The 16832-nt window shown below is 41.6% G+C and overlaps 1 protein-coding gene across 1 annotated transcript in view; it reads left to right on the forward strand.

Moving 5' to 3' along the window:
* CCDC85A (coiled-coil domain containing 85A) overlaps positions 1-16832 on the forward strand; it is an 85631-nt gene that overhangs the window by 60955 nt on the left and 7844 nt on the right. The window contains exon 3 of the mRNA XM_009886070.1: positions 7815-7891. Within this exon, the coding sequence (XP_009884372.1) occupies positions 7815-7891 (77 nt within the window). The remainder of the gene's footprint in view (positions 1-7814; positions 7892-16832) is intronic.

A 16832-nucleotide genomic window follows, 5' to 3' on the forward strand; every position in this document is an offset into this window, starting at 1 on the left:
AGGAACATCATTTGATTTTGGTTTTGAGTCACACGCATAGTAACCCACGAAAAAGGAGTTTATAGGTTGGATAACTGCCTCCTAAAGAGGCAGTAGAGAAGTATAAAAATGATTCATACGTTTGATCTGATTCAGAATTCCTGGAGATGTAGTTTTGGCCTACATTGTGGTCTTCCAAATGGAAGCCAATATAATTATTAACTAGAGCTTGCTGTATCAATACTAAAATTCTTAATGAAACTAACTTTTCTGCACTATGTTTCTTCAACATCTAATGATTGGAGCCCGTGAAATACAATTCTACATGATAAGAAAGGTGGCTGTGAGCATCTGTGGGGAGTTGCGGGGACAATGAAGGATGTTTAGTGCATGCATTTCACACCTCAGTCAGTTTGACCTCCTGTTCCTCTGATTTTTGCACTAATGTTTCTGCTGCTGGGAAGCTTTATATTTTCATTTATTGCTTTTTCAGTTCATTGTAATGCAAATGGTCACTTGACATGGGCACAGCAGGACTCGCTGGAGGTGTCTCCCTGGATGCGTGGGGCCATGAAGGCACACATGGTTTCACACCGGCCATCTGTTTGCAGTGGACCCAGGGCCTTTTCAGCAAGGGAACACTTAAAATATGCAAATCAACATGATCAGGAGGCACTGGTCTAAGGGCAAAATGTCTTTTTGCAGATTTCTTTCTATGCACCAGTAGTGAAACCCTCCCTTATTTATCTCTCTGAGCCAGTGCCCTCATCTACCTTCCTTCCCTATTCTCAGGCTTGCTTTTTCCAGTCTTTCATATGATTTTGCACAGGAGCCCACTGAACACCCCTCCTCCTTCTGCTGTGCTTCTAGCCTCGGGGCATGTGCACGCAGTTGGGAGACACTCCTAATGAGCAAATGAGAGTGAGGTGGCATAGGGACAAACCCAAGCAGTTAAGTAAGTGGAGTCGATAAGGATTTTACCAATCATGAAACAGACAAAATCAATACCAGAACAAGTTAGCAGCCGGTGGGAAAGGTTTTAGCAATAGCATAATGGATTTGATTTTCTCAGCTTTCATCAATAACGTGGCAAATGCATTTAGCACAGGCTGAAGTGGAGCTAACAGGATATCAAGCAGGCCAGCAAGAAAAGCTTTGCTGTTGTCACTTCCAGCACCAAAAACCCCAAATAAACCAAGGTTAGTGTTACAGCAGACCATTAGTGTGACAGTGTTATCCAGCTGTTAGCAGTGTCATGGATAGCTTCAGAGAAGTAGGAAACAAAACCTTACCTCATTTGGCATCTGATATCATTTTTAGGTACTCCTGTAGTCAAATCCTCTTTCTCTGTGAGAGTTTTTAAAACTTTTTTTAAGGTTTTTTTTTTTTTGTAGATTAATTCAGCGGGAAATTTTGTTGCACCCTAAAGCTAAACATGCAACAAAGCCTCCAACAAATGCCAGCCTAAATCGCTGAAGTTCTTAAGTGGAAGCCAACCCTATATTTTTAGTAGACTGTGTCACAGGCAGCATTTGGGTGACCTCGAGCATTCCTTGGGTGACCTCGGCAAGAGTGAAACCCCCGGGTACTGCCGCAGCAGAGCGATGCCTGCCCCTCGCCATCGGAGAGCGTGTGCACAGCAGCCTGCTCAGCCCAGACCTGCTTGCTACAAGTGTGTAATCTACAGTGTCGAAGTGGTACTTAAATCCAGACAAATGCAAACACATTGGCAATCTGAGTCAAACAGCATCAATGAATCATTAAAGGCATGGCTAGAGCTGCCTCGGGGCAATGAGAAGTATTTTTTCCTGTAATAAATGGGTAATTTGTGATTAAAAGCTGCTGCAACTGAGAAAACACTATTTTTATATGAAATCTGTGTAAAAACGTATGATTACAGAGATAATGTTATTAGCACGTGTCTGTGTGTAATGTGTGCTGAAAACAGGAAACATCACACATGTTGCCTGAGAAATAAAACTAAGTGGCAGGGGTAACGTTGCATTCTGGATGTTTGAATTACCATATGTAAGTTTTTCCCTTTGCTGGGATAGAGTTTTGAAATGCTTAGTGAACTAGCTAAGCTCAGTTAATTATATTTTTAATTACAGGGAGAAGTCAAGAGGTGCTGGATCTGTAATCACAAGAAATCTCAGCTTGGGGTGGGAGAATTTCAGACAACAGCAATATTGAGAAATGCAAACCCTATCGTAATGCCAATGCTGTGGTGTTCGCTGCTCCAAAACTTTCTGAAAATATGTACCTTAGTGGTAAATGGCTCCTAAACATTCTGGTGAGCTTAATAAAATTTTGCCTTAGGCAAACGTCTTTCTGGCTACGTGATAGCACTAGTCCTAAAGTTGCTGCATTACAGGGGAATTCGGCTGCAGTTTAATAAGATGTTCTCCAGCACTCGCTCAATAGGAGTGTTATGTAAGATGTGCAACCATAATAGAAAATCAGAAGACAGGGCTAAAAATGACCTTCGGAGGTCATCTAATCCTGCCGTTGGGAGGCTGGATACTGCCAGTGTGAACACTGAGCAGCTTCACCAAATGTAGAGATGCAGGTGGTGTAAGTTTGCATTAGTGTAAATCCAGCAGTGTGATTATTTTTTTTCTTATATTCAAACAAAGTAGCTGAAAGGGGATGGATTGCAGTAATAATGTGTTTCAGTGATGAATATTAATATCGAAGTAATTAAATCAGATGACTAGGAATTATAGGAGAGGGAGATACTTTGCGTGTCATTGAATCTGCTCCCCAGTTAGCATAGAAACCCTTTCATAAACATATGGAGCTGTCAGTTAATTACAGGAGGGTTTAAAATAGCCCTTGCACAGCCTTGTTTTGCATCTTCCATTTATTGAAAGATTATTAAGTTTTCATAGCGGGATGCTGGGTGCGGATTTGAATGACCAAAATCTGATTTGATGTGCAATTATTATATTCCTGCCAACACAGTCCAGGAAGAGCAGTATAACAAATTACTTTCCCTGTTCAAGTTGAATGTACCTTAACCAAACCTTCATTGCCATACATCAAAGTATCACTACACGTAACATGCTAAATTCTTTGCTGAGGTAAATTGTTTCCCTCATTCGTACCCTAAGTGTTTAAAATATGCATATTGGGATGTGACAGCTCTCCAGATTCTGGTGACCTCCTTTAGGAACGTGAATACCAAATAGAGCTGAGGCAGTGGAAGCAGAAAATGTTGATGTTAAAGGAACCGAGGTGATGTTTGCATTATGATGAAATTGAGTTTTTCCATTTGCTGGCTGTGAGGATGTAAGGACCGGCTGCTGCTGCTTCAGAGCAGCCTTCTGTCCAGTGTAGCATCTTCTCTTCATGCTGACCATAAGTTAATGGCTAGGAATCAAGGCAAACGGTATTACTGTTTTCTCCTAATACCTCCAGCCTTCTAAGTATTTTCAGCTTGGAGGATTTTGCTCTGCTTCCTCTGGGATGTCTGTTTTGCTCATCCACTGTATTACCAGTTTTCTCCAGAATTAAAAGGTTCTATAAATTTATTTTCTCTTAACTTCCATGAAGCAAGTATCATCTTCTGCATTGATGGGTTTATCCTTTAAAGTTAGTCAAAAAGAGGTCTGTGGAACCCCCGTGCTCAGTTTTTGCAGACACCTATTATAATTTGGAATCAGTGTTTTTTAGAAATGCAGAAAAGATTGAATTTTAGTTGTTGCGTTAAAGCACTACTTGTGTTTATATTAGTAGTAGAGGTGTTGCATCTCCTACTCTTCCTTTACCTCAAATACTCCTCTGGTCTTTAGATACAATCCCTTCCACCTGCTGTATTGTGCTTGTTACTCAAGCTGATTTGAACAAGAAGTGTAGGTTGAACCCCTGAGTTTTTGCTTTCTGTGGGGTTCTGAAGTATGTGCTTTACTGAGAGCTAATAGGCGGGTAGAGGACCTCAGGTTCTCCAGTGCAATCCCAGAGTTGCCTGTGAGTTGTAACAAACCCAGGGGAAAAAAAAAAAAGAATCAGAATTTAACATGACATCCACAACCATTCTAAAATAGCAGAGGATAATCTAGCTTAAAGAACATTATGAATTACTTGATAGACTGAGATCAGGCACAGTCACACACAAATGGATGAAGCCAAGGCACAAATATGCCTTTGGCAGCAACATAAGCGTCTGATAACGTTTGACATAACCCCAAAATATCTACTAGCTTCAAGAGTGTGGATGTCAAAAGAAAAAGAGATCAGCTATGTAAATATTGATTTCTCTAATAACATGTTAGAGTGATGGATGTGGAGAAAGGGTGGATTGTCACTGAATTTCCCTAAAAGCAAGATACTACTGTCTCTCTAATAATTTGGAAAAGAATTTTATTTCAGCCCTGGAACGAAGCACCACACGGTGATCGCATTTTCAATGATACTAAGAGCATGGCAAGGTCAAGTAGGGAAGCTTGTTTGGTAGGCATCCATTCCTGAGAATGGGAATTGTTCAAAATTGTTGCTTCCTTTGCCCAGCAAAGGAAGATGGGAAAGAGCGGAAATAATGTAACCAAGAAGCCCACAGGTGATGAAACTGTTAGTTTGGTTACTGCAGTGTCAGGTCAGATGTTTTTTAGATATGGGCCCAAATTAATTGTTTGTCTATTTTTATTTGAGTATGTATTTGATCTCAACATAGTTAACATTTTCTAAGCTATTACCCAGAACATAGTAGTTAAGCTTTTATGGTGTAAATACAGATGCTGTTTTTCCCTGGTTATGTTGTCAGCAGAGGAAGCTCAGCAGATTTGTGTTTGGAAGTTTATCTATAAGCAGTCTACAACTCAGGTTTAAGATTCTGCAAATAAGGGAGGGCTTTTCTGTGTACTTGCAGCTCTGTGAAAATGAACAATGTGAGGTACATCTGTCTGGGGAAGGATAAAACACAGAAAGGTTTTATGACTAATGACATCAGCTAGGGATCATCTTGTTTGTGCAGGTTATGTTTCAGAGCAGTGGTTGCCTGACACACTGTAGCATCTTATTAAATACTTTATTATAAGACAACAGTAATGTTATGGAAGTGATGCTAAGCTTCTGTACTGCTTTCCCTTTGGGAGGCATTTGTTTTCAGCTCAGATACTGAAGCTGAAGCATTACCATCATCAGTTCATTCTGCTTCAGTTTTAAATTGCTTAATTGTCTTGTGAAAATTTGCCTGGAATGACAATGGGAGTGGTATCAGGTAACTATTTTCTGGATGGCATTTTAAGATTTGCTCTTAATTTAGAGCTCTTTACTGGGCTCCAGGCCGATTAAGAATAGACGGATCCTATAGGCCTTCCCATAAATACTTATAAGATGCAACATTATTTTTTATTTTTTTTTAAAGTTTGGTGACAGTGTTTCACTTTGTGTGTTTTCAGTTCCTCTGTCTCTTATGTCCTTGACTGGCTTTTCTGCTCATTTTTTCCTCTAAGCTCATAGCATCACAGCATAAATATATTAACAGATACTGAAATATATATATGCATCTAGTCTATGTGTCAAGGAGACTCACATAAATAAGGATGTGCTAGATGAAGGCTTTGGTAGATGTCCTAATTTTCCATTTTAATCAGATTACAAAAGGAGATTTAAATAACTGCTTCACACTTTAAAAGGGTTAACAGGCACGGAGATTTGAGACCAAATCCTCAGCTGGTATGAACTGGCATTGGGAAGTTGTGAACTGACAGCAGGGTTGTGTGATTTGAAGCAGCAGAGATCTCAGCTCTGGACTCTCAACATACAAGTGAAGAAATAAATCTGAGAGGCAAACTTTGCCAAGAGCTGTACACCACATGAGGAACTAATAAATGGTAAAACAGAAAATTACAAAAGACTCAGAGTCAGAGAGAATTCAGAAGGAAGCTTGTACGAAGTAGGCTGGTGGGCACAGCTGGGAAGTCAGACTCTAGCATGAAGTCTGAGCCCAAGCTAACATAGCAGTGAATTTAGAAATGGCTAGTGCCAAAGAAAGCACCTACTTCAGTCCCTCCAAAAAGATATCTCCACAGAAACCATCTTCTGTAGAAAACAACAAAGAGATTAGATGAGATGTGCTGGGAGCTATTGGCTATGCTAATGGCCATAATGGTGAGGGAGCTTCTGCGGCTCCTCCCAAAAGTGCTGCTGCTGGGAAGGCAGCTGATTTGGTGGGAGGGACCCTGTCGTATGTAGTTAATTGAATAAGCTGTTCATCTTCTAAGTGCTCATCTGAGCTAGGCATAGCGACTCTCCAGAGATGCACCCATCACTAGCTATGAAAATCCTTATGCAGCAGAGCGCGCAGAACCTCAGATTACCTCTTTCCTTTTTATTGTACAATGCTATTTTTAATCCAGTGCCTCGCTGTGTATTAATCATTTTTGACAAATTACTTCATGTTGTGTAAATTCCCATGCAGTGTCTGTGCATGCGTGTTTTAGCCTATTGCAGTCTCGTAAGAACAGTAAGTGACACCTCATTTCCCATCACCTTTATTTTAGGGGCAGGCTGGCATGGTGATTAGGTATCAGGGGAAACTGGTGCACAAATTCATCTGATAATTTAAACCAGTAAACAGCTCTTTTGTCAATGCAGCAATACCCATGGATTCCATACCATTAATCATCAGAGAGATAGTTTTACTAGTTATGTGGTAGTATGAGTACAAATACGGTACTGGAGTTGACATCTGAGAGAAAGCTAAGTGGATCATTGAGTCAGGAATCCGTGGTGGGCTTCCATCTATATACAAGGAAGTACAAGAGTCACAGCAGATTTCTGGACTGAGAAGATATTTTTTTCTCGTACAGTCAACAAGTGCTACTTTCTCAGTCATGTATTTCTCTTAGATACAGGACTTTAATAGCAGAAATTCTGCGTGACCCAAGAAATGTGTGATAAGAAAGCTCTCAGAGGCTTTTAGGAACAGATCATGGACCTACTTCTCTTATATTTTAAGTTCTTGGGAACAGAGCAGATTAGGAGTGACTCATATTCTCCATAATCTACCAAATTACCTTATGAAGGTCAGTGAGGTTACTTGTGAATTGAGGGGACGGGATTTTGCTCTCCAACCAAGCCCACATAGCAAAGCAGTGCTGTGAGAGCGTGTCCTAGTACGATACTTCCCTGGGGTGTGTGGGGTGAGGAGTATGTGCTGTGAGCAGTGCTGTGCCCATGGCTGTCGTGCTGTCAGCCAGACTCCAAACCCTCTCAGGGCCCTAGGGACACACAGGTGGTTTCGAGCACAGGTTTGAGCCTTGTCAACATGTCTGATCCCTAGCAGAGGCTGAGGCTTGAGCCGTTACGCTGGCAAGCCGCTGTATTCCCCACAGGCGAGATCACAGCTTGCGGGAGTGGGCTGTGGCTATGTGTGTGCTACCAGACCTCCACCGGACTGTGTGGAGGGGCCGCTTTGACTGTGTCTTCCTGCAAAAGGCTGTCTTCTCTTTCTGGGCTTTTCAGTGGTGACTTGGTGGGATAATGCGTTACTCTGGTGGAGTATTTCCAAAGTACAGTACAAGCTCACAGAGCTTGGGGGATGGTTTGGAACAACTCAAGTCTGTGCTGCCTTTCTGTAAGATTCCTTGTGTTTGACAAGGGACCACCTTAAAGCACAGCCATTCAGAATCACAAGAAACAAGGAATTGGATTAATTCTAGTATCAGCGTTATTTGCACTGCCCTTGAGACGAGCAGAGCTGACTGTTTAATGGATATTTGAGAGAGGCAATCTGCTCTGAGTACAAGTCAGAATGTGGCACAGGCTCTGACACTAGTAAACACAAGCAGATCTCTGTGGATAATATGAGTTTTTTTCTTTTTGATTTTTAGAATCAACCTTGTCCTATGTTAGGCAGCTGGAGGCAAGAGTAAGACAGCTGGAGGAGGAAAATCGCATGCTGCCCCAGGTGGGTGACTTCTGTTGGTGGGAACAGTAGCCGGCAGCTAGACAGCAACGCTTGAGTCTTCGTGCTTGAGATAAAACCAGTATTACTTGTCACTTGACGGTGCTGCATTTGAACACTCAGGCTGATCATTTGGATAATCAAAGGCACTCACATCTGTTTGTTCATCTTGCTTGTGATTGAGTGGGGTTATTTATTTAAGACTCTGACAATGCTTTCATTAATTTTTCTCCTTTGCAGGTGTTGATACCTTGCTAAGAAAAATTCACTGGAAGCCACAACTTACAGTTAATTAATTTAAGGCTTGACAATCGCATTGAACTGACCCTTTACATTCTGGTTTTATTCCAAGAGCTTCTTATTATTAAAATATCAAGTACTTTTTATAGTTAAGCAAAATATTTTGCTTTAAAGATGGAGAAGCTTTAAGTAATAATAATTGGCTTATATTATTTTTAATATTTTGAGGAATATATTAGATATGCAAATGCAAGACTGAAGTTAAATTGAATAAATACGCGAATTTGAAGTTGAAGGTTTTCCCAATATGTTTTTAGGAATGAAAAATTTTGAAGTTTGTTAAGAAGGAATCGAAGACACTTTTATTTTTTATATATATACATACAAACCAGTGCATATTTCTCTTATATTTTATTAAGTAATCCCTATGAAAATCTATAAAGTCTCCAAATGAAGCTGCCCACTGGAAGAAAAAAGAAGTTGCATTCAAACACTAGTTTAAATGAAAACATTGGTCTGAAGAAAAGTGTTTTTTATTGAACATACTACTGTTATTTAAATGTAAAATCCACTGGCTCTGATGTATTCGTTTCTATGAGCCAAGATTAGCTAGAAGATCTCAGCCCCAGGTTAACAATTTCCTTTCTTAAGGCAGATTTTATGTAAAGTGTGGTGGTTTTTTTTCCTCACCTGTAATATGACAGTTGGAAGGGCCTCTATAGCTCTTGTTTAGCTCTTGACTTGCTAGGTCACCTTGAGCAATTTATGTGACTTGTCTGTACCCTAATTTGTTCATCTGGAAAAGGAGGACAGCAAGAGTGATTAAATGTCTGTCCATTAATGCGTATTCAGTCTTCAATAGGAAAGACAAAGGTTGATCTTCAGTGATAAAGAATATTATTTTCTCGTCAAGAACGGTGTTCAGGGCAAATTTTAACAAACTTGCCTGAAAAATACCATGTGGTTTGCTTTGGTTCGGAACAACACTGGGGGGTAAATTGTGCAGAACATTCTTCATGGGCAAAACCTTTAGAAGTGGCCATATGTTTTATTTGTCTGGGGTTTGAGGTGCTCAGGTGGAGACCCATGAAATACATTACCACATCTTGCCAAAGACTGGAACACCCACGTTGTGGGTATTGAGTTCATTGAAAATATCTTAGATGGGGTGCCAAAACCAGAAAATAGTGCTTGTGAAAATAGCACCTAGGCCTGTAGCTGTTGCAAAAGTAATTGAAACGAAATATGCTGATTGTGGGGTTTTGAAGGGGAAGAACTAGGAGTGCAAGCCTGCAAACCGCTTCTTGTTTTCAAATACACAGGTCGGATTTTTTCTTATGTTTGGTTTTGTTGGCACAAGGATCTGTAGTAGAGTTCTGAAAAATCTCCTAATATCTCTGGGTACTTTATTATAAGAAATAATGACTGACAAGGCTTCATGTCAATGGGAACTTGATGTTCTTCAAGGTCCCTTCCAACCAAAACGATTCTATGATTCTGTGTTTCCTGGCATATCTTACTGACCTTTCCTCCTGAAGAAAACCATTGCTTTGGGGAGAGGAGTGAAATGTAGACACCAAGCTTATCCTGACTTTTCATTCGATTACCTTGGCATTACAATTTGTGTGAGTTCGTTCTGGGGGTTTGTTGTTCCTGTGAGTAACACCCTGAACGTGCTATCACCAGCCATCAGGCCCCGTTACAAAGACAAGGACGCGGGATGGAAATGCATAAGCTCCTGGCACTGGTTCGATTCCATTTAATGGGAGGAATGGGAGTTTGTTGGGCATTAAGCCAAACGGAGTGCTTTTGACAAATCAGCTGAAAATATACGATGAGCTGCGCAACTGATGAAGGTTCTTGGCACAGCCCTCACTCAGTTACAGTGTGTGGCCTTAAAATTTCATTGTGCTTCAGTAAGTGAGTGCCTTTTGCTTTTTGCGTAGCACCTCATTGATGGTGTACTGGATAACTGGGAGGGTTTGGGAGTTGCAGGACTGTACTTAGTATGAGAGAGGTGACATCTCGCACTCGTGAATGTGACACCTCTACTAGGTCTTTACTGAAGACTCCTTGCCTTGCTTTCTGAGGCTTTTTTCTCTCCTCTTGCCATGCTTTTCTTCCTTTTCCTCTCTGCTTTCAATATCCTCCTTTCCCCCCTTTTCTGCTTATGAAAATGCACTGGCACATTGTTGACACTTTCTTCAGATAAATCACTCCTTTCGTCTTTCACTTAGGTGTGGTTCTTTCCCAGTTTCGTTTTCTTTGCTTGTGTCCCTCCATACATATTAGTTTTCTTTTCAAAACCACACAGATCTCTAATGTAAAGGTTTTATTAATATTTAGTGGCAAGAACATTTCCAGAGAAAATGGTTTTAAGTGCTGCCATCACTGTTTAAGTGGAATCTGAGTTTTAGTTCACTCTGCTGTACTGAAGGGCTTCTTTGTCAGGGGATATGCAGTGCCACCACTGAATCAATATTTTAGTTTGATCAGGTAATAAAAAAGGTATAAAAATGCACCTATTCACTTAAGCCTGTTAATGTCTTTTCCTGTGCTGCACAGTTGTTCTGGTGGCAGTTTATAGTATAGTAGTGGGTTTAAAAGCTATGAGAAGCCATAGGTGGGTTGTAGGTTTGGCGAGAACTGTTTTAGCTGTTCGTTGTTGTTGTTCTTTTTTTCCTTCTCTCAGATAGCATGTAACAAGATATGATCCAGACCCTTTCAGTTTCTGGCCACAAATAGGATTTTTGTGCAAGAAAGCAGATACTTCCCAAGATTTATCATATGCAGCTGGGTCTTCTGTTGAGAATGCCAAACTGTGCCGGCTGTGCCCGAGACAAGGGGTGTGCAGCTTGCACTGGTGCTTCTCAAATGCTCTTGTAGGTAAGGGTGTGCGACAGCAGTGCATAGGGGAAAAGGATTTGAGCAAGAACATTTCTGTTTTGCTGGATGGATTAGTTTCCCTGTGGGGCTGGGGCAGGAAAGTTCTCTGCAGCACACGGGCTCTGGCAGTGCCGCTGCCTTCTACTCCTTCAAAATGTACATGAAACTACAGCATCACTGTGGATTGAGTTTTGCTGCTAACATAAACAAACAAACAAACATGATAGTATGGCCATGCTCCAGCCAGAATATAGTGTCTGTGCATATTGTAATGAAGATACTCAGCAATAATTAAGAAAATATGTAGGGACCAAACAATGGATTCAGATCCCAGTTACAGCTTCCTGGGCTGTGACAGATCTGTTAAGTCAGTGAGTAACTTCCAATAACTGAAAGCAGGAATGTGCTTGATGTGGTGCACGACTGCTATCTGTGCCTTATGCTGGGGGAAGCAAGATCAGGAGCTGGCATCCAGATGTCAATTAACTGAAGATATTCCTGAATTTAGGGGTAGTATTTCAGGGCTGATAAGCTCAGCTGAAATGTTGTGGAAATGCGGGCATCTGTCCTATAATGACAGTGAATCCATTTGCAAAAGATATTCTTGGCAAGCCACCCAATTTAAATTGCTTCGGTTTTTATTTGTTTCATGGGAGGAGGGAGCAAGAGGCAGAGATGGAGAATTGTCAGATATTTCCCCCTTCTAACTCTTTGTCCTTGTAATTTAGCTTTACCTTTTAATGAAGGGGAAAGGAAATATTGCCAGGACGCTGCTTTCTGAGCAAACAAACCGCATGGGCCGGTGGAGCTGGAGGCTGGTTGCAGGGAGCTGAGCTCCCGGCTTCCACAGCATGCAGCACCAAAGCCATGAGGCAGGTGTGGTGCAGCCCTTCTACTCCCTGTCACCTGGGCTTTTATACTTCTGCTTCCTCATTCTTTCCTTTACTAGTGTTTTGGTCCTTTTCCATCTCTGTTTTTTTTCTTTCAATTCCACTGTTGCTTTAGGCACTTTTGGGGGGTTTTGCATCCTTGCTAGCCTTTTCAAGTCCTGGTACATTTAAGTGTGAAATGGCAGGCGTGACCCTTAGGCACACACTAGTTTATTTTTAAGCACTCCCAACACTTTCCATTTCCCTCTTTCTTCCCCTTTCTGTTAGATTATCACATTTTATATCAATCCGTTTCCAAATCTTTCAAAAACCTTTTTTGTGAGATCTGTGTTTTTTATTTTCTCCCTACATGGCATGGTTTTAGTTATAAATCTAATGAGAAGATGGGAACTGTTTGATTAGTATGTTTTTCGTAAGATCTGTCACTCACAGTCCAATAATGTTTGTCTCCTCCCTTTTGTAGCTGTAGAAAAACAGAGAATCCTTCAACCAAAATGTAATTAAAACCTATTGAACAAACCCATGTTACCTAATCGTGTCATCAAATATTTGCTGAAAGTAAATCAACAGCATCCACCCACCCTGTTCTTTCATGTGCTCTCATCCTCAGTTTAAATTAATAGGTCATTAATGGAGCAACTTCAGTTTACAACATCTGAGGTTCTGACCAGAGTCTTTGTCTCAGGGTGTTGTAAGCATAGTTCTTCCATGTTGGTTGGCATGGGCAGGCTGAACGGCAAGAACTTACAGGCTTGATGTTACAAAGATACAAATTCAGGAAAACCTGATGTAGAAAAAGAGTTGCAGATCAGAGAGAAGGACAGATTATTATTTTTTTCCAGAGTAATTTCCAAAAATCTAGAATTGCTTTGTACTCATGATTTTCTAATACAGTCCGCTGAATTTTCCAGATGTTAAATAGTGGTGCTCTTTATATGTGTGGCCTCCAAGATATGGAGGTGCTACAGCCCGAAGCATTTTTCTCTTCCAGGTTCATTAGCAAATAAGGTTCACGAAGGGCCTTCTGAAAACGGTTGTTTCTGAAGGTGTGTAGCCAGTAATGGTTTTAGCCACTCAGAAATCTGAGGATGCTTCAAATATGCAACAAGGATATGTGGATTTTGGCAGCAATATGCAGAAGTAGGGGTTTCTACTGAGCTCTTTGAGAACAGAAATTATGGTGAATAACTGCAGCATTTTAAAATTGTGTATTTTAATTGACAGGAATGTTCCCTAAAAAAATGGTTACCGTTTTATTTAGTGCATTATTAATCCGGCAGAGCAACATACTGCAGCTTATTGCTTTCTGTTTTTCCTTTCTCCTGCCTGTTTGAAACAAGCTGACAAACACAGCCTGTGTTTTCTTTGAGCTAACGGGGAAATTGAGGATTGGGGAAATCAGAAAAAAAGCTTTGAAAATCAGGTAGTGATTGAACTGGCATGGCAGTTACGCAGCAGGAAGGATATACTTCCCAGTAAACCACTTGCCTCTGGGATAAAAGGCAGCTGGAAAGTGAGGTCTTGTGCATTTGCTGAGGTAGGTCTCCGATGGTAAGTGAACGGAGCAGTGCCCAGTGGACAGGAAAATCGTGTTCTCTCAGAAGCTTTGGTGAGGTGACTCCAAGTGTCCTTGGGGCAGAGATGGACTGTGTTGGTTTTTTTTCTCCTCGGCTATCCCTGCGTGCATGGGGAGGTTGGGAGTCAGGCAGCAAGTGGCATGCTTCCTCTGGAGGGGCTGGGAGATAAACTGCCACTGACTTGAGCTATACAGCATGCTTTGCACTACAGTGGTTTTCATTCATGACTGTCCTTATCAGCTCAAGTAGAAAGGCTCGGGATTAGTTCTCTCCCTCAAAGAGTACCCTGTTCTACACAGGGGTCTTTATTCTGCGTGTGACCAGGGTACAGTGCAGGATTTGCCTCTGGCACTATGGTAGAATGGCCTGAGTATCCTTAACATTTTGCAGTCAATGTGAGGGAGATGCTAAATTTCCATTCATCTAATTTTTTGTTATGTGATATAACGGGGTTGAGTCAGATTTCCTGTTCTTTCTATTCACTAGTCTCGCATGTTGGCATTAGATATTTTGTAGATTTACTTGCAACACAAAATGGAACTGTACATTTAGTGATTGCAGTTCCCTCTGTTATCTTTGTGGCAAAATGTACAGGAGATATCATGTGGTTTTTACCTGCTTCAGACAGTGTGCTTTCTGCAGCAGTATAATCTGCGCACAGAACACGTTAGACTCAGAGGAGACACCATGCAAACCGTGCTTTAGTTTGGGCACAAGGGCCAGACGGGGGCAGTAGGGAATATTAGCAGTGTAGGATGAGTGAAAAACCCAATTCACTTTCAGACATTGACATTGTGCAGCACTGTTTATTCAAAATGACTCAAGCTACTTAAAGTTGATATAGATTTCAGCACTATGTAGCCACAACTTCATCCCTTCTGTCTTATTTGGTTCCACTTCCACAACTTTGTTACTCGATAATAAATGAAAAGATCTGTTCAAAACAGGTGGACACATGGGACGCCTACTTTGAGTGGCTGAATGCAAGTGCTGTGTGCAGAGCTAGAGAAGAGGAGGAAGGGAACAGGATTTCTCCTCTCTACTTAGGATCCAGTTGTAAACTGGATTGGGCAGTGGCAGAGAAGGGACTCAGTGCAAGGAAACAGGTCAAGTTTTGGTGGAAGGTTAAACATTGCCATACTGCCCTCTGGCAAGCAGCAGCTGTGATGATAGGTCTGAAATGCATACTTTTCTCATCTCCTAAGGCACCTTGTTTTCAGATACTGCCACTTTGGCAAAGTGCCTTTTCCTCTTGTTTTGCTTCACTGCCTCAAAAACTCATAATGCAATCAGTAGTGCTGAAGTGTCTACAGGCTCACAGGACTTGCTGGGGAACAGGAGACCCATGTTCAGGCTGGTCCCCTGCCCATCATCTGCTGCAATAAGCTTCCTCCAAAGAATGCAGAAGCTGTACTGCCCCTGCGGAATGGCCTCACCTGAAATGAGAAGTCCCTGAGCTGGAGGATGGGGCTCCAGGGCTACAAAACCTGCCTTATTTTTTAAGAAAAGCTTATGTCTCTTATCAAGGACAGAAGAAGGAGGGAGAAGGATGCCCACAGGGGAAATACTAATTTTCAGTCTCTTACCAACATGCGTTGAGAACGCTGTCTGCTTAAAGCAGTGTGTTCACAACAAGTTTCTCATTCTCACAAAGGGAAACAGAAATGCATTGCATGTGGCACAGAAGAGGCTGTGGAGGACAGCTGCCTGGAGGAAGGCCTGAACTCTGGCAGTAGCATAATTTGCAAGAGTTCTGGATTTTCTCATATTCAGGGGGCTTTAGGTGTATGATCTGTACTAATTTTCTCTGCCTTTTAATAGCAGTATTTATATTTTACCGTTCAGAACTGACCAAAATATTTGCTGGCCCTGGAGTGAGTAAAGAAACAGAATACTTTGACTTATAAAAAAAAGCCTCCAAAACTGACTGAGGGAATTTATCCTAAACCAGAATTGCTCCAATCTGCTTTATTATCCCTTTTCCTTCCTCTTTCATTTCCTTTCCCAAAGTATAGCATTAAGTCTGCCCAGTCACTAACAGATCTATAAACCCTTCCCAAAGAAAAATAAGTCCTAAACCTCCCTCCATGCATCACAGCAAATTGATAATAGTCATTGCTGCAGAGAATTGTAGGCTGATGCACTGCACGCTGCCCTAAGTGTGTGCTGGTATTGTCAACCTAGTTATGAGACCCATTAGCACCCACTGTTGTAGTTTGCACTGCACCATTGCTCGGCAGGAGGGCAGCACTGGAATATGAGTTCGTGCACCAAATGGGGTTTCATAGTCAGACTCAAGGTGGCTTTTCTGTGGGCTTAGCATGTGCAGCACTCATTTTATTTATTTATTTATTTAGGGTTTTTTTGAATATGTGAGGTTCAGTCCTGCAGTCTGGGTGCAGATGGTTGCGGGATCGAGTCTAACATGTTCGGTAGCTGCAAGGGTTCTCTCTGTGATATGCCCCTATGGCACTGCTGTGAGCAATGCAGTGTTCATTACAAAGGCCTGGACATATCCTGATGAAATCATGCACAGCATATAAACTTGCTTTGGACTGGGCTACTTGTCAATTAAACATTTACAGGCGGACTGGATCTGTGAAGTTCAGCCTCATGTCATCTCTCTGTGCCCTTTTTCTCCCACACCCGCCTCCATCTTTCCTATTGTTTGGATTATAGACACTCCGAAAAAGACTGCAATGTGCTATGTGCTTGCTCAGTGGGGCAAATTAGTGCACATCGGGGCACTGATTGTGATCAGAGGCTCTTTCCACTGTCATTATTTTTCCTTCAGAAATGCATTTCCCACACGTTCCAAAAAGCAGGAATTACTGCTACATTATTTCTTAATGTTTCCTACAGTGCTGCTTACTCTGTAAGAAAGGAAATTTTCTTCTCTCAGTCTTTGAAATGCTTTTCTTCTTTATATTCCTTTTTTTTTTTTTTTTTTTTTTTTTAAAAAAAAATTAATTCTGCATGAAGGACAGTGAAGGATCACGTTAGAAGAGCAGGTCAGGTTGAAAGCACCTTGGAAGCATCTGCTTGGGCCATCTCTGTTGGTGCAGCTATCCCATTGCTGTCCGTGAATGCAGCATGGGTATTTTTAGCACTCCTCCAAAGCAGGCTGCTCAGGTTACCTCAGCACTGCAAGTCACTCCAGGAGATGCTTTACATCCTGCAAAGTTTGAGGTGACTGAGCTGCAAGAGTTTAGGTAGCTTGCATTGGTTTGGCAGTGTCCTGAAGAACCCTTCCAGGTGTTCACTGGGAGGAAAAAGCCCTTGAGGTTATCACTGTTGGGTATAAATTGATGCCTTGCCAGCAAGCAAAGGAACGTGCCCTTGCGCTGGAGC

Source organism: Charadrius vociferus, unplaced genomic scaffold (genome assembly GCF_000708025.1).
Source record: "Charadrius vociferus isolate BGI_N301 unplaced genomic scaffold, ASM70802v2 scaffold455, whole genome shotgun sequence".
Lineage (NCBI taxonomy): Eukaryota > Metazoa > Chordata > Aves > Charadriiformes > Charadriidae > Charadrius > Charadrius vociferus.